The 18,366-nt window shown below is 30.6% G+C and overlaps 1 protein-coding gene across 2 annotated transcripts; it reads left to right on the top strand.

Moving 5' to 3' along the window:
- Positions 1–2,912: 2,912 nt before the first annotated feature.
- LOC123228379 (nuclear transcription factor Y subunit A-7-like) lies at positions 2,913–10,847 on the top strand. Of its 2 annotated transcripts, none has more exons than XM_044653756.1 (6): positions 2,913–2,990; positions 3,959–4,021; positions 5,036–5,175; positions 9,658–9,759; positions 9,874–10,038; positions 10,229–10,847. In XM_044653756.1, the coding sequence occupies exons 2-6, from the start codon at positions 3,994–3,996 to the stop codon at positions 10,412–10,414; spliced, it is 621 nt and encodes a 206-aa protein (XP_044509691.1). In that variant the 5' UTR covers positions 2,913–2,990; positions 3,959–3,993; the 3' UTR covers positions 10,415–10,847. The 2 variants fall into 2 exon arrangements, with proteins under 2 accessions (XP_044509691.1, XP_044509692.1); XM_044653757.1 differs by lacking the exon at positions 2,913–2,990 and adding an exon at positions 3,173–3,827.
- The last annotated feature ends 7,519 nt before the right edge of the window (positions 10,848–18,366 follow it).

Below are 18,366 nucleotides of genomic sequence, written 5' to 3'. Positions count from 1 at the left end.
TGGCAGTATGTGGTTTGAAACTTGGCAGCGGCCGCAGGTGTAGCTCACGGAGCACAACACCAAAATTCCAATTAATCAAATCCTCATATGGGCCCCCAGTGGATATAATCCGTACACCTTGACCTCCTCTGATCCCCAATCAAGCCAACCAACGGCCAGCGGTCGCCTTAATTCTCATTCAATGAAATGGACCCCACTCAAAACTTCTGGTCCAGATTTCTTCTCTACTCCTTTCCGTCACTGCGCCAAACTCCTCACTTTCTGATTCCATTTCAGTGGCCCAGATTCTTCCAACCTGACCTTACCTGATCCTCTCTGAAAACATTTTTTATTTTCACCAATGAAAAATATTTTTTATTAATAATGTTATCAAGGTACTTCCGAAATAACTTTGTTTAGGTTAGGATTAGATTCAAATTGAATTAATTTAAGTTCAAGTTTAAATTTAATTTGAATAAGTTTAAAATAAACCAATTCTAAATAAGTCGAGCTTGTAACTTTGAACTCCAATTATTAGTTAAACTCGTAAGTTAAAAATTTTGATACAAAATGATGTTATTTTGATTAATATGTATTAAAATAATGTCATTTTAATAACAAATTAGTTAAAGTTCGAGCTCAAATTAAGCTCTAGCTTTAATTAGAGCTTGAAACAAGTTGAGCTCAAGTTCATTTGTAGTGAGTTCGACAAACTTGAGCTCCGTTTCTATAAATTGAGCCAAGCTCTTAAATTCGAATTTAACTCGATTTGAATTCAACTTTAATTTATGTTAAATAGAACTATGAGTTAATTTTTATATTAATTCAATATATTATAAAATTTTAATTTATAAGATATTTTTTAAATTGTTCGTATTTAATTTTAAATTAATTAATTATATATTAATATATTATTATTTATACTTAAATTTATCTTTATTATTTATATATATAATATTATTTAATAAAATATTAAATCTAAAATTATATTTTATTGTCTTCTTGGACAAATAATTAAAATTATTATCATTATTATGAACCGAAAGTATGTAATATTAGAAAAAATAGGTCTACATAATAGGGCTTTAAAATATTATTATCTACTATATATTAAATTATTTATATAATATTAACACGATTTTCAAATACGAATTAATATAAAGTAAGAAAAAAGCTCCCTTTGCTAAACTTATCCTTTACCAATGTTTCCGTCACAAATGTTTCCGGAATCTTTTAAAAAAAACCCCTGAAAACAGATATCCGTTAAGATGGCGTCAGTGGAGATCAGTGCGCGAACGTGTTTTTATATAATTACTGTTTTACCCTTATGATTCATATTAAAATTACTCAAAAGTCCGTTACAAAAAGATTGTCGACGGTGTGTCAACAAATCTAGAATTTAAAAAGAAAAAGGAGACGCGAGGAAAGAGAAAGAAACAATCCACCTCTCCTCTGTGGTTAGTCTGCTGATAAATGCAATTCATAATATTGTGCAAGAAAGGTTATATTAGTAATTTTGAGGACACGATAATGAATTTTGATATCCCCTAAGATAATAGAAATTAGGTAAAGAGAAAAAGTTTAACACAAAATAATATATGATTTTATCTATTATTTAAAACTTATATTCATGATTATAATATTAGTAATTCAAAGAGAAAATACCAGTAAAATAATTATGAAAAATACAAAATATTATTTTAATGAGAACTCCAAAGAGATTACGGTCGAAACTAATTAGATGAAAAATTATTTATTTTTCATCATTAATAAATAATATTTAAAATTAAGTTAAAAAATCTAAATAACTCTTTTATTAAAAAGAAGAAAGAATAATATTATGTATATATATTTTTTATATATAATTTATATATATAAATAATATATTGTTATATGATTAAACATTATTTTATTTTTAATTTAAAATTTGTAATTATATAATAATATATTATTTATATATATAAATTATATATTAAAAATCTGTATAAATAAATTTATTAAGGGAAAAAGGGTAGAAAAATAGGACACGTGAGTACGAAAAAGGAGAGAGAGAAAGCGAATAATAAAATAGAAAATAGTTCTTCGCACGCGCGTTCACCAATGTCCGCTTACCCCTTTGATTTTTTAAATATTTCTAATGTCGTCGCCAGAAAATTTTGTCGGCCTTCTTTTAAACAGAAATCTTGTCGGCGTTCTCAAAAAGGCAAAAAATTGTGGTAGAAGTGAAATGAGTATTCGGAAAGGGAAAATTCCATTTCCAAAACATAGAGAACTTTTTCGGCACTCTTTCGACCCCATAAGTTTCAAAAGTATCATTTACCTCCTTTCTATCAGTTTTTCAGTAAAAAATAAAAATCAACTAGTTCACTATTTTTACCAATGAATATCAATTTTATTCCTACTATAAGTTGTCAAAATTTTTTCCAAAATAACCAGAAATTTTTGAAATCATTCTTTTTCAAAATATAAAATAAATATTCGAAATTTATGAAAATTTAAAAGAAAACAAAAATCCCGAAAATTTAAATTATTGCACCCATGTAATCAATAATTTAAATTTATATCAAATACGTTTAAAAGAACTAATCAATAATTGAATATCAGTTCCACAGGTTTAATCTGAAATTAATTTTTGAATATTATATGAAAGACATAATCAAATATTAAAAAAATTTCAAAAATTAAAATATTGAAATAAACTAAAAAAATTGAATTCAATTAAATTTTTAAAATTATTTCTGATAGAAATAAAACAATCCTTAATATAATTATAAATTTGAAATTTAGTGGTCAAAATTGGTCAATGACTCCACTATGAGTTCTGATCTGACGACAAAAATTAACAGAAAAGGGGGGGTAAGTGGTAATTTCAAAATAATGATAGAAATTGAATACTTTTATAAACTTCAGGGCCGAAAAAATTTGGGCGTTTATTAATTTGTTCGTTTCGGTAAATATTCCAATTCAAGCCTGCTAGAACAAAGCACAGACTAAAATTTCTCAATATTAAGGTAAAATTTTCAAACCCTAAGTTGTGTTTCTTTTACGTTTATTCGAATTCAAAATTCACATCAAAGTAACAGAAACAATCTGAATTTTCAATTCTCATTAAATTTTCTTTTTCCTTTTATTCCTTTTTTGTTTCGTTTCTGTGGAAATTGTTTGAATTTTGTGTTGTTTTACAGAGAATTGGAAGAATCGGAAATGAATGTGAAGTGTTTTGCTATTTTTCTTTATTCGCTTTAGAGTTGTTTGTTTATTTTGGATAGATTGGTGGTCTGTTTGGTTTATTTGATTTTTCACGATTTTGACTATTTAATTGAAGTCGAATTCGAGGCTTTGTATTGTATTGCTTGACTTCACTGATTTTCGTGTATTATTTGAAGATAATTGATAATTTTAGTTGTTTGTGAGAGTTAATTCGAGCTTGTTTTGGTGTTATGAGATGATGTTGTTGCTATGTGGCAGTCTTTGGATCAAGTAGGTTGATTCTTGTGTAATTAGACTCTTTTTGCCTATCTTTTAGGCTAGTCTACAGTGGTTTAATTTTGGCAGCGTAGTTGTGTGAATTAAATCAGTTGAAGGAGGGGAGATACTAGAGAATTTTTTTATGTTTGGCCTGGTTATTGTGCAGCTACACAACATAAATATTATTCTTCAAGTCTGATGTTTACTTCTTTTTGAAAAATTAAATGAATAATTGGTCAAAATCTGCATTTGGGTATTCTAAAGTTTGTAACTATTACATTCTACTTTGATAAAGAAGCTTCATTGAATTTCTAAATTGTAACTTGGAAGATACCTCAGATATTAGAGAAAAAAAATCTGAAACTATACTGAAACGGAAGGTGAGCTAAAGTGATCGGAGTTCTATCTTTTCCTATGCCAAATTTACTTTATAGATGATAACATCCTATGTTGAATTTGATTGAAATTCTTTGGTACTCATTGATCTGTATTTTGTTGATTGTGGTGCCAGGTCCAAGTAGTTGTGCTTGTGTGGGTAACAGCCTCATGACTTCTTCGGTGCATGATCCATCTGGTATTTTACATCAATATCTTGATCAAAGCTCATGTTGTTTTGGTACCTTTGTAATATATAGCTTTGCTTGAAGTAATTAGATTAAAATTTTTAAAACAACTTGTTATTTGGGCATCAATTGATTAAAAATATCTCACATTATAATTGCCCATATGATTCTCTCATATTAAGAAATCACCAAAGAAGGTGTGTTGCTGCCATATTTTAGAAAAAAATTAAAGATTATTGAAGTAATTTCTAAAATCAATGATTCAAGACAAAGAAGAAAGATCCTAGAATAATAAAATTTTTTTTTCAATTGTTTCTTCAATTTGATCAGAATGGAGACTCCAAAAAATAATTCAAAAGGGGATAAAAAACAAAGGGTTTAGAGACCTCTCAGAAAATGAATTGCTTAAGGATTTTCTTTTAAGCTATCCAACTTTAGTCATAAGTAAGAAATGTAGCTCTTGTTTTAGTGTTCGCTTATTCTTTTTCTCTGTCATTATGACATTATCTCACTCCCAAGGATAAGGAATATGATGGTTTTTTCCCTATATGAATTCTGAGAATCTTAATAGACCTATGTAATCAGTTAGGGTTGGCATTCTCCATTCCCAAAACGAAGCCAAATGAGAGTCAATCATAGTTCATATGTTGGAATCATCTGGTTTGGATGCTTAGATGCCTATTTCAGATTCATCCTAGTTTATCCTTGTAGATAGATACTTTATTTTAACTAAAGTTATCTATGTCCATGAAAAATAAAATAAAACAAGCATTGCGCTCTTCTTGTGCATTCATTTTGCTTTCATTTATGCCATCATGTGGGTGTAATTCATATATAACAAAATTTAGTGGTTAAACTCTTGCATTGCTGATTTTATGTTTGCTGGATATCCTTGTCCTATTGCATGTCTTTTTATATTGTGAAGCTTGATGTATGGAGTTATTATTTCGTCTTTGGTTATATATCTCCTTCATTTTAAACATTTTGAACGCAATATTAAATGCTTTTGGAAATTGGATCTATAGATAACAGTGAAGCTGATGAGCAGCAAAAGCACTCGGAATCCCAGATTCATTCCTCATCACCTGTGAGTGGAATGTCTTACCCTGGCGTCAGAACCCCACTTCAGTATACAACCCCTCAACTTGGGGCAGTCCATGCTATGGTATTGTCTCTGGAGTAAATTTTTGTTCCTTCTCTCTTTCTTATTTTATTTATTATCATTTTTTTTGGGTGATGTGGGGTGGAGAGGGCAGCAAGTTTTACAACCTTTTTAACTAAAAATATCTGATGAGATGTATTTTTGTGTGCATAATTTGTTTCATGGTTGTGGTGTCTATTTTGCTGAGTAATTTGATTTTCTTCTTTAAAATTTGTTAATATAAGTACTAGAAGGGGTTTGACCCAGACTTTAGCTTCGAATGTTTGGATTATTTATTATGTTTGATTTTAATATTGTGGGACATTATTGTTGGTTTTTGAAGAAGCAGAGTGTTATCAGGGTGGCACCACTCATGGTGACTGATTGTTGGGGATTGTGCTTACTTTAGCTGTAATGCTAGTTCACTGATGAGTAGGCGATGATGGTTATGAACAACTTTACCTTAGTGATGATATATATAGTCATGTTTTGGTGTGATGAGGTGGCAATAATGATGTAGATGGTGTTTCAGTTGGTGCTGGTAACAATATTCTGGCTAGTTCAAGTAGATGCTTGTGGTGGTACATGGTGTTTAGATGTTATTTTCAAGTATATTAGCAGATGCATTTTTGTTGGTGATGATGGTGGAATCTCTAACTTAAATCCATGGGCTGTTGTGGGAAACAAATTTGGGCTTTTTTTGTGGTACTAGATTTCATAAAAGGCAATATAGCACTAAATATTTTTTACCTATATCGACGGTTACTAGAATTACTTTAACTGCTGCCCCTAAATTTTTATTAGTTCCTGTTCATAGTGTAATGGGACCCATGTGTGTGCTTCTCTTTAGTTGTTTTGGTCCTTCATTCCTTCATATAGTTGAACTGATATGTGCATTTCTATTTTTAATTGTGGATAAACTTTTATTAATTGATTAATATTTTAAAAACAATTATGAATAATTAATGATAAATTTGAAAAAAATATTGTTATTATAAAAAAAATTATATTAAAATTTTAATTATTCTTTATTTAAATTAGTTTAATGATAAAATTTGAAATTATTGATATTATAGATAATCTTGTCTATTATAACATTGTACTAGACACAGTGTAAAATTATATGTAAACCAATCTTATCCAATATAAAAAGGAAAAAAAAAGTAATTTAGTCTAGTACAACTTCCTGATGCATCCATTTAGTTATGTGGTAGATTCTTTTCTTTTCACTGTGTTGATGAATATTTGTTTTGGTGATGGTGGTTTCACAGACAGTACAGGTCTTTTTATTATAATGGAATTAAAATGTTTTCTAACCAATATTGAGGAAAGGAAAATACGAGAAAACAATTATAATATTTTGTATTTAACTCTTTAGGATGGATGAGAAATGAATTGAGAAAACATGTTTGTTTTATTAATGGAAAAATGAGAGGCTATAAAAGTTATAACCATTACATTCAAATGATATCATCTATAACGGTAGGAGATTATAAATTTCATCGTTATATTATAGATATTGTATAGTCATAATAGGTGAAAAGCATTTAAGCCATACCCCTTACCCTTTATATTCAAACATTTGTGATTAAATAGAGAAATGGCCTTCATGTCTTTATTAGTTGTCCTCATTTTCCCTTTTTTTTTCTTTAAATGTAATATACCACCCAAACAAGGGATATTAAACATACATTTTTTTGTAACATTCTTTGTCTAATTACCTAACCCATTGTGAAGATACTATTCACTTTAGATATACAGTCCATTATGATTTTATTTTTGGGCTTTGTAACCCAAAACGTGTCTTGACAACTTAAGGAGCTTACAAACTATTTAACCAATCATATCTTAGCAAAATCCTAAGTGATGTTGAATGCACATACAAACTAACATCTCACCCGTGTTTTGCTGATGTGAGATTCGTATAGGGATGTCACATTCACCCCCCTAGGGGTACTCAACGTTCTTACTGAAGTTTGTCCCACCATTGTTCAAAAGGATATGCAGAGTGGTTTTGATATCATTAGTAACGTTCTTATTCCAATAGTCTGATCAACTGTTAAGATATTGTCTACTTTGGACACACAGTTTATCATGGTTTTACTTTTGGGTTTTGCAACACAAAATGTGTATGGATAGCTTAAGAAACTCACAGACATTTTAATCAGTCATATCTTAGCATCTCCAAGCGATATGGGATGCATATACAAACCCAACATCTCTCCCCGTACTTTGCCAATGTGGGATTTGCCTAGAGGTGTTACACTGATCCTTTCCTTTCCTTTCCTTTCCACCCCAGTGCTAACATCATTTGGATGAGAAAATATAAAGGTACTTTCGTGTATGTGGTACTACTAGAATTCATTATGATAGGCATGTTGTTTATTTTGGACACTTAGCATTCGTGATGTTTGCTTTGCTTTTTGAAGCTCTTTTGACATTTCTAAACTTATGTCTGTTTGTGAATTATAATAACCTACCATTTAATTCCTTATTTCTTAACCATATATTTATAAAGTTGCTGTCTCAGTTGGTCATTGCAAAGTTCAGGGACTTGATGAATTGGGGTTGGAGGTGTGGCATGGTGTCATTCTTTGTTTTATGGGAGAGGGAACAAGGTTTCTTCTTTCTCCATCATGGAGTTCTTGAATTATAAGAGTGTTTTGATTATGCAGAGTCAATCTATCAGGGGCTCTCTTTACTTAGTCCAGTGATATTGATTGATTTATTTGTGCTTGCTTGAATAGATTTCTCTTCTTGATACTGCTGTAAGATTTTGTAAATTGTTGACTGTTATGCCATTGCGGGACTGATTTTATCTTTTTAATTTGAATTTTCAAATGCATGGCTGTGTAGTAGTTGTTAGGACTAATATGTTTATAAAAGTTCTTCTAATTATTTTGTTCCAAATAACCTAGAATATTGCCTGATTCCGCATTCTTTTAGTAGATTTCCAGGTTCAGGATTCTGCTTTCTTGTGATTAAAAGACTTGCCTGATTTTAATCACTAAACTTGTATATGACATTTCTGAGTCACTAGGCTTCATCTAAAGACAACTTGTAGCCTTCTTCTTTAGCACTTGTGATAAATGGACTGTCAAATGTCATTTTCAAGGGGTGACTTCTGTGGACTGAGAATTCATAGCATGCTAGTCAGTGTCTATGGAGTCAGTGAGAGTCGTTGAACTCCTGATTTGTGTTTTGCAGCATACAACATTATTTATGTTTGATTTCATTTTTATGGTAGTTATTCTTATATGGAGTTATGGACACAGCTGTATTCAAAAGCTACAAAATTGCAGTGGTTAGGCTAGTGGAGACTGACAAGATGAGTAATTCCTGGTAAACTTGCTTGTATGGTCATCATTCACAAGCAAAATATTGGTTTGCTGCTTGATAACACAATTTCAATCTCCATTGCAAAGACTATGAATTCTCTTTCTCATTGTCTCTGTGAGAGTTTTAAGGTACACTGACTCCCTCAGAGAAACTGTATGTGCTCCACTGTTGATGGTTGTGCACTGTCAGAGACAGAGAGTTAACAAAGAATTATTTCTTTTAAATTAGCAGACTTGACCTCTGTTAGACCTCTCAACCTCTCAAGGCGTATACAAGTAGGAATAAAGGAACATGTACAAAAGAAATATGTGAAGGCTGTAACGATTTTGGAAGATTCATGAAAAAGGTGAATTCGAAATGTGTCAACACTGGGTTGAAAGAAAGAGAGATACGAGAATGGGCAAGTATTTGAGGAGGTTGGCTGGGGGTATGAGGGATATGTGATTTTTGTTTGGTTAGCTCAGTGCTAGGGAGGTCTCTATCTCCTTGAATTGCTGGAATTATCCATCTTTCCATTTCAATTTTGTTCTCTGTATTGTAATGGTTGAAGCAGTTGAGTGTATATAGTGGGATTCTCTTGCTAGTTGATAAATAAGACCAGATTTTCTCTTAGTAATTGGCCATCTGTTTGTGTGTTTGGTTGAATTTGCAGGTTGGATCATATCAACCTTGTTGTACACTGTGCAAGGATCTTGAATAACATTTATCCTCTCTTATATACTGTATTAGGGTTGCCCTTTTACCTTTTTTTTTCATAATATATATTTTAATCCAAAAAAGATGTGGTTTCTAAAGTAACCAACAGGATTGATCGTTAATTTGTTTCTGCTTTTGGAAATTGGCAAGATTTTCATTAGGGATTTCTTATGTTGGAACTGATGATGTTTTGGAAAACTATATAAATCTGTGTGATTTAATTTTTGCCTTATTTTATGATAAATCAGTGTAGATTGTGAATTCTGGTCCCATCATATTTCATTTTACTTTTAGATCCTCTGTCAGCATTCTAAAGATATAATCAAGTTGACATTGGCCATGGATATATTTTATAAACTAGTGACCTCATCCGTAACACATGCTTAGCAAAGTTGTTGAACTGAACCTGTCAGTAACCTGTATAATTTAATACATCATCTGACTTCCATCTTTGGCCTTATATTATGCCAGGCACCGGCACCTTACCCATATCCGGATCCGTATTATAGAAGCATATTTGCTCCCTATGATGCACAATCTTATCCTCCACAGCCTTATGGTGGACAACCAATGGTATTTTATTCTCTGCAATGATATATATTTTGCCTGATTTGATGCAGTAACATGATGATTTGTGATTCCAGGTCCATTCTGGATGATGAACATATTTGTCATTACTTGTTTCAGGTCCACCTTCAGTTGATGGGGATTCGGCAAGCTGGAGTTCCTTTGCAGTCAGATGCAGTTGAGGAGCCTGTGTTTGTTAATGCAAAACAATATCATGGCATCTTGAGACGTCGACAGTCTCGTGCAAAAGCTGAATCAGAGAATAAAGCTACTAAGTCTCGGAAGGCATGTTCTGCATAGAAACTTCACCGCAATCTGTTCAGTGATTTTACTTTTTACTTCATTGATTGGAATTATCTGAAAACCATTGAGCTTACTAAGTTTTGCCACTTCATTAAATTTTCTAGGCGTCTTTACAATCCCATCTTCTTTTATATCACTTTCTATTGACTGATGCTTCATATTAATCATGCAGCCATACTTGCATGAATCTCGACATCTGCATGCATTAAGAAGAGCTAGAGGATGTGGAGGTCGGTTTCTCAATTCAAATAAATCTGAAAACAAACAAACGGAGTCAGCATCAGATAATAAATCACAGCCTGATATCAATCTCAACTCTGATAAATCTGAACTTGCTTCCTTAGATGGCACATCCTAATACACAAAAAGGATCAACAGCTCATGGAAGAGTACTTAGAAATTCCCTTCTCAGTATTTGCTTCATCCCATCTCAGTACTTAGAATTCAGTAGTAATGTATATAGGTATCGCAGTAGTAGGTTGCCTGAGAAGTTTGCAAAAATGAAACCAAAAATGTGTGTTGAAGTGCAGTCATAGCTAGATATCTTCTTGAGAACAGAATTCTTTCTGACCTTTGCTCTTTTATTCTGGAGGGAGTGGTGGTTAAGTTATGCTGTGTTCGCGCATTTTGCAGTTAATATAACTAGAAGTTGGGATGATATTTTTCTTCTGACAGAAAATAGGGAGTCTTGGATATGTGACTTTAGACCAGTATAAAATTAGGATTTGGTGTTGCTGTGTAGTATTATTTTTGTTAACTTGGATAATAAGTCAGAAATGTTTTTATTTGTATTTCTATCTCTTGCTCTATGTTTTATTCTATCCCGCCAGAATTGAAATTTGACAAACTTAAGGGGAAATAAAAAGAACAAATTTGAATAAGAATTTATATGAATGGCACAAAATTTTACCCAAAAGAAAGGAGCATGAGAAATATTGGTAGTGAATTTAGCCGATATACTTGGAAATTCATTGTTTGTTCCCTTAAAATATGATGTTGTTTTAATGAAACTGACGTTTGTTGTATAGTGGAGTGTTGCTAGGACTGAATTTAAGCTCTTTGAATTCAAATTCGAAATTGGATTGAACAAGTGTTGTTTAAATTTAGAATTAAATTTATTTTCATAAAATGAGACGAGTTTGAATTGATTTAAACATTTGAGGTCTGGCTAGTTAGGGTAAAATTTAAACTATAAGTTGAAGTTAAATCTTATCTGGTCAATCTTGAGTTGGTATAGTGTTTAGAAGGAGAAATAATTAAATGGGCCAAGGAAAATTGGAACAAGGGAGACCAAAGATGTTTGGGGCAGTTCTTAACCATCACATGTTTATCAGTGGAAACATGAATGATTGATGCAATCCATTTGATACATGTTATGGTCCGTCTATTTCAAAAATTTATTTTAGTATACCATAGTTAAAAGTATGAAAGAAATAGTAACATTAGTTTCAGAAAAAAAGACAAATTGCTACACATGAACACAACTTATTTGGTAGAATTAATATCAAATGTGTTTTGATATATTTGCATTAACAAGAGAGACTCTAATAATAGGTTGTTGAGTTAGTCTCTTTAGAATTTACTAATCCGATATTCGGGTTTCAAATATGGTTTTGATATATTTGTATTAAAGTAAAAGACTCAGATAATAAGTTGTTGGGTTAGTCTTTTCAGAATTTATTGATCCAATAGTTGGGCTCCAAAAGTTTCTCACTAACAAAATAAAGTATATGTTGCAATTTGACTTAGGAAAATGTTATTGAGCTTTTACAAGAATTTAATATGTGATAACTTCATAAAATCAATGAAAGAGCATAATCATTTTGTCATATTTATCAATGATTTGAAAATTAGACCGGATTGGTCGGTTCAATCAATTAAATCAGAAATCAACTCTAAGTCTGATCCGATTAATATAAAAAATCGGTTTTGTCATTAACTCGATCAAATCTAATCGAAAATCGGGTTTGATTAGATGAATTGGTCAAAAATTGGGTTTGACTTCTGAATTTTTTTAAATTTTAATTATTTTAGAGTAATTTGATTATTCTTTATTAGATTGAATAAATTTCTAAAAGTTTGTAAGGAAAAATGAGTTCAAAAATAAAAGAAAAAAAAGTATCTTATATTCATTGAAATATTTTTTTATAGATAATAATTTATAAAATTATGTTTTTTTCTGTATTATGAGATTGAGATTTTTTTATTTTATTGTTTTATTGAAATCAAATGAATAATTGTTATTCCTTAAAAAAGATATGTTTTAATCTTCATAAGTGTAAGTATCTTAATTGATTTTATTTTTTATAAATTTTAAAGCAAAATCTATTCATTATAATTTGATAATAAATTGAATAGTTTAATTTTCTGTTTGAATCGATCGAACTATGAATTAGTAAAATAATTGATTTAATCATCAATCTGATTTAAAAAACATTGATACTTATGACCATAAAAAGAAACCTAGTCAGTGTTGAGGATAGCCTCTTGTGAATTTTTGTTTAAAAATTATTAACCTGAATAATATTAAGGTGGCGACATTTGTCAATTAAAAAGTAAAATTAACAATATAAAAATGAAAACAAAATTAACAAATGAAAATAAAATTAGTCTGGACTTCACATATAAATTTTCGAGTGCTGTCGAGCTAGTACTAAATCAAACGGAAATATCCCATAAGACAACCATTGAGATATATATATATATATATATATATATATATATATATATATATATATGTGTGTGTGTATTTTAAAATCTGAATCGAATTAATCAATCAAACTAATTCAATCGAGATTTAATGATTAATACAATCTAAATTGATATTTAAATGTATTTAACTAAGTGATTGGACTCACTTACAATTGAACTAAGTGAATTATAGTTTATTCGTTATAGTTCAAACTATCCAATCAATTGTGAAGGTTGACACTGTCACTGGGGCACAATTCTATTTGATTACAAATTATTTTACTTTTTATTAAAAAAAGTTTCAATTTCTAAGAGTGGTATTTAATCAATTTGATGAGAATTCTGCATTACATTCGACTAAATGATGGTTTTATTTGGTTAAATATATTTTTAATGTTTAATTAATATGTCATCAATTTGATAATCAGGTAGACTGGTTAAAACTTAAATTAACCCATTGATTGGGTCTATGTTACTTTGAGTATGTAAATATTATCATAGACTACCAAATCAAACATCTTAATATGATTCAATATATAGTAGTATGCCTATTTAAAAATTACCGTTCAAGTCAAAACTTTTGAGAAGAAAAATAAAAAAGAGTTAAATAGAAAATTACATGCAAGGTTATGAATATAATGAAAACATACAGAAATTGGTTTATAACAACAAAATATAAACAGAGAAAGATGGAGCAGAAGAAGAACAGAGATAAGCAAATTTGGGGCGCATATATTGGAGTGAATATTTTCTTTCCCAGATAAAGAATTGTACATCCAAATGTGAGAGATAAGGGGGGAGTGAATATTTTCTTTCCCAGATAAAGAATTGTACATCAAAATGTGAGAGATAATGGGTTGGGGGGGGGGGGGGGGGGGGGTGCGTGGGCGGGGTGTGTGTGTGCGTGGTGTTTGAATTATACAAGAAATTTTCACCAATTCCCCCTTGATATTTACATACTTTTAACTCACTCATATAAAGAGCATTTAAATGAATTTACATTTAAGCTTTTACATTTTCTTCTCATGTGATGGAAAAATCCACTTTCTGCAACACTCTCTCTTGAATTTTCACCACTTATAGATAATTATATTTATCTTGTTAAAAAAAAACTTAATGGGATAAAAACTAAAGTAAAAGAATATAATTATTTAATGTCCTATAAAGTGGAATTGGACGTGCTTAAACTGTCTTATTAAAACTTTATTAGGAAAACTCTATGAGATAAAACCTAATGAAGGGAAAAAGAGTACAGTGTACCTTTTGTTCAAATGTGACAAACTTAAAAAAAAAATCTCCCTGATAAATGCTATCCCTGATGAATGTTTCCCCTCTTTATGGTAAGATTAATTTGGTTGCTTATTAAGTCGTTGTATACCGATTTTATGCACTAAATTTTCAATTTGAATTGTGTTTGATTTGTAGGCCAAAATAATATTTTGTTTTTCTAAATCCTTCATCTCAAATTCTTTTTTCAGATATTCAATAATTTTTTAGAGCTCTTCAAGAGTCTCAATTAAATTCCTGTCATCAACATAAACTGTTATAATGACAAATCTCGATTCTAACCTTTTTATAAAGACACATAGACATATAAGGTCATTGACATAACCCTCTTTTTTCAAATATTTACTGAGACGATTGTACCACATATGTCTAGATTGTTTCAATGCGTATAATGATCTCTGTAATTTAATTGAGTACATGTCTCTTAAATTGACTCTTTTTTTTTCAGACAGTTTATATCCTTCAAGGGGTTTCAAATAAATTTCAGTGTCTAAGTTTATATACAAATACGCAGTAACTATGTCTATTAGAAACATATCTAGTCCTTCAGAGACTGTTAAATTGATTAAATATCTAAATATGATTATCTCCATCACAGGTGCATATGTTTCATCAAAGTCTATACTAAGCCTCGGGTAAAAACCTTGGGCTACAAGTCTGGCTTTATATATAACAATTTCATTTTTTTCATAGATACCAATTTATATCCAACAGATTGTACGTTTTTAGGTGTTGAAACTACATGTCCAAACACTTGATGTTTTGCTAGAGAACCCAATTCTACTCGAATGGCTTCTTCCCATTTTGGCTAGTCATGTCGTTCTCTACACTCTGCCACAGTATGTGGTTCAAAATCATCATCATTCATTATTTCAGTAGCTACTGCAAATGAGAATATATCATCAATGTCAACTATTTCACAATTTCACATCTCTTGTATAAAAACATAATTTAAATATATTTCAATATTATCATTATCCCGCTTTTTAGGATTTTGTACCACTTCAGGGGTTTGTGCCATTTCAAGGGCTTGAGTCTCTCTAGGGACTATTATTCTTCTAGAGGACTATTAGAGAATGTGTAATACCTTCAGGTATGTTCCAGGCGCAATTATGTCTTTTAGTCTTGCTTTGAGATATTTCTAATTTTAAATATATATGTTTTATATGTATATATATATATACAAAACAATTACAAAAAAAAAAGACAAAGTGTGTGTGTGTGTGTGTGTGTATATATATATACACTTTTTCCATCATCTTCTCCGTCTCTTCCAGAAAAAGTAGCATTTTTCATGCTTTTTCTTTGTTTTTAGAAAGAAAGTGGATGATTTGAAGGGTTTTGGAAGAAAAATAAGGAAAAACAAAATAGGAAACACTTTTGGAGCCTTAGTAACCAAAAATCTCGTTCTTTTTCCCTTTTTTCTATGTTTATATATATTGGATGCATGTTATATGAAGATGTTAGTGTGTTTTGGTGTTAATTTAAGGTGGTTTTGGTGATCAAAGAAGGAAGACAAAAAAGAGGGAGCCAATTTAGCAAAGATTGCCTTGAGATAAGGTAAGAGGTATTATCTTTGGTATGTTTTATGCTTTTGGTTCCTTGGCTCTATGTTATAAATGATAATTTTGAAGTTGAGAAATGTTGTTTTGCCATTTGGGGTATCTATGTGTGTTAGTTTGTTCATGATAGAAAGTTGGATGATATTTATGGTTTTGCCATTGATTTCGTCCCATGTTTTGGCTACATTATTTGATGAATCAAGAGTGCTATTATAGCTTTTTGGAAATATCTTTGAATCATCTTTTCAATGATATATAGCTTGTATGAATTAGAGACCATTTGGACTATTAAATTGCATGAACAAAAAGACTATCTTACCAAATAAACAGTTAATACAGTTTTTTACCATTGACTTCATCCCACGTTTTGACTGCCTTATCTGATGAATCATAAGTACTATTATAGCTTTTTGGAAAGCTCTTTGAATCCTCTTTTCAATGATATATAGATTGTATGTATTAGAGACCATTTGGACTATTAAATTATATGAACAAAAAGACTGCCTTACCAAATAAACAGTGAATACAGTTTTTTGCCACTGAATTTATCCCACGTTTTAACTGCCTTATTTGAGGAATCATGAGTTCTATTATAGCTTTTTGGAAATCTCTTTGAATCCTATTTTCAATGATATATAGCATGTATGAATTAGAGACTGTTCGGATTGTTAAATTGCATGAATAAAAAGACTGTCTTACCAAAAGAATAGTGAATACAGTTTTTTGTCACTGATTTCATCTTACATTTTGACTGTCTTATTTGATGAATCATGAGTGTTGTTATAGCATGTTGGAAAGCTCTTTGAATCTTCTTTTCAATGATATATAACTTATATGAATTAGAGACCATTTGGACTGTTAAATTGCATGAAGAAAAAGACTACTCTATTAAGTGAATAGTCCTGTGAACAATGATTTATAGTTTTGGAAAAAAAGAAAGAAACAAAAGGAGGAGAAAAAGAAAAGGGAGAAAGGAAAGAAAGGAAAGGAAAGAAAGGAGAGAAAAAGAAAAGAAGAAGAAAAGAAAGAAAAACAAGAAAAAGAATTCGTGGCTCAAGATTCAGGGATCGTCCTAAGAGTATGGTCTGGTAGGTTATGGATAGTTTTAGATGAAAGCAAGATTGGTAAGATATAACGCACGCATGCATACTATGAATTATGAGGGACACTTTACACTATACTACTTGTAATAGGGCACGTCCGTAGTAGGACATATACCCATAATAAGGTCTGCTCACAGTAAAGCATGCTCATAGTAGAGCTCAACTAAAATTCATAAATGATGTAGTGAGAGAAAGAAAAAGAGTTTGAGCTTAGAAAAGTGTCAAATCCCTATAGTCAGTTTTCAAAAAGTATCAAATAGACATCAGATGAGACAAAGTATGATCTAAATAGTAAAGAATGAACTAGATTATCCCCTCAATTCCTTATGGAGGTTATGATGTGAGATTGAGTTAGAACAAGAAATGAGATAGTTTACTTAATTCTTTTCCCTTACTGAGTGTTCTTATCTCTTACTTCCTTTTCTTTCATGATTGTAGGTACAGATGATCGTGGTAGCTGCGAGGCAGGGTCAGGTCAATGAAGATAGATCTGACTGGAACAGGTTATCTCTGGTTTATGTTACATGCATACAGTTGCATGTCTTGTTGACTTTTGACCTTCTTGTGATGGTTGTACGATTGTATATGATTACTCCATGTCTTCAGATGCTTTCAGATGAGTTTTCTATGAGATATATATATCTTTTGTTCGTTTCCAGATTTTCATTTTTCTTAGAATAATTTTTAAACACTTTTAGTAATGAGTTTAGTTTAAAGTAGTTTTTTCTAAAAAAAATAGACGATTCGGATATTAATTCATAACATTTTTCTTTCGGAGGGTAGTAATTCCGGGGAGAGATGTTATAGAATGTGGATTTTTAACTCATTTTAGGATCATCATTATTGATATTTATTTGATTATTTATCTTTTTTTTTCGAGAAATAGTATCCTTCGATCCAACAGGTCTACCATGCTTCTGATGTGTAGTAGATTGATCAGTCACAACTTGAATAGACTATTCAGTAGTTACATTAATTCTTGTTAGTGTCTTAGTAGTTGGAACATGTGATCGTGTCACTTTTTTCATATCTACAAAATGCATTATCCTTTGCACTTCAATTTCACTTTGGGATGTGCGATGATCTAGATAAGACATGGTAGATAGAAACCAAGTAAATTCATATCTAACTTCAGGAGGCATTTTATGTTCCCCTAATGATGGGAATGTTATCTCACCAAAATAACAATCTACAAATCGTGCAGTAAAAAATCACTTATTAATGGTTCTAGATACCTAATAATAGATGGTAAATTATATCCAACGTATATTTTTAAACAACATTGGGGTCTCAAATTTGTTCATTGAGAAGATGCAATAGAGACATATATAGCACAACCAAATATCCTTAAATGAGATATATCGGGTTGGTGACTAAGAACCAATTGTAAGGGAGAATATTGATGATAAGAAAAAGGTCATAAGCGAATTAATGTTGCAACATGTAATATAGCATGTCTCTATATAGAAATCGGTAATTGAGTTCTTAGTAACAAGTACGTGCAATTACCTGGAGTCGTTTGATAAGAGACTCAGCTAATTCATTCTGAGTGTAGACATGTGAGGCTGGATGTTCAATAGCAATCCCCATAGACATATAATAATCATCAAATGTCTTGGATGTAAATTCATCAGCATTATCTAGCCATATTGACTTGATCGAATAAT

The sequence above is a fragment of the Mangifera indica genome, chromosome 10 (genome assembly GCF_011075055.1).
Source record: "Mangifera indica cultivar Alphonso chromosome 10, CATAS_Mindica_2.1, whole genome shotgun sequence".
Taxonomy (NCBI): domain Eukaryota; kingdom Viridiplantae; phylum Streptophyta; class Magnoliopsida; order Sapindales; family Anacardiaceae; genus Mangifera; species Mangifera indica.
The sequence above is the reverse complement of the archived record's forward strand: the minus strand, read 5'-3'. Positions and strand labels throughout refer to the sequence as shown.

Coding starts and splice junctions, on each gene's coding strand:
- LOC123228379 (XM_044653756.1), top strand. CDS start 3,994: ATGACTTCTTCGGTGCATGATCCATCTG. Junction 9,760..9,873: donor CTTATGGTGGACAACCAATG/GTATTTTATTCT, acceptor TACTTGTTTCAG/GTCCACCTTCAGTTGATGGG. Junction 10,039..10,228: donor AAGCTACTAAGTCTCGGAAG/GCATGTTCTGCA, acceptor TTAATCATGCAG/CCATACTTGCATGAATCTCG.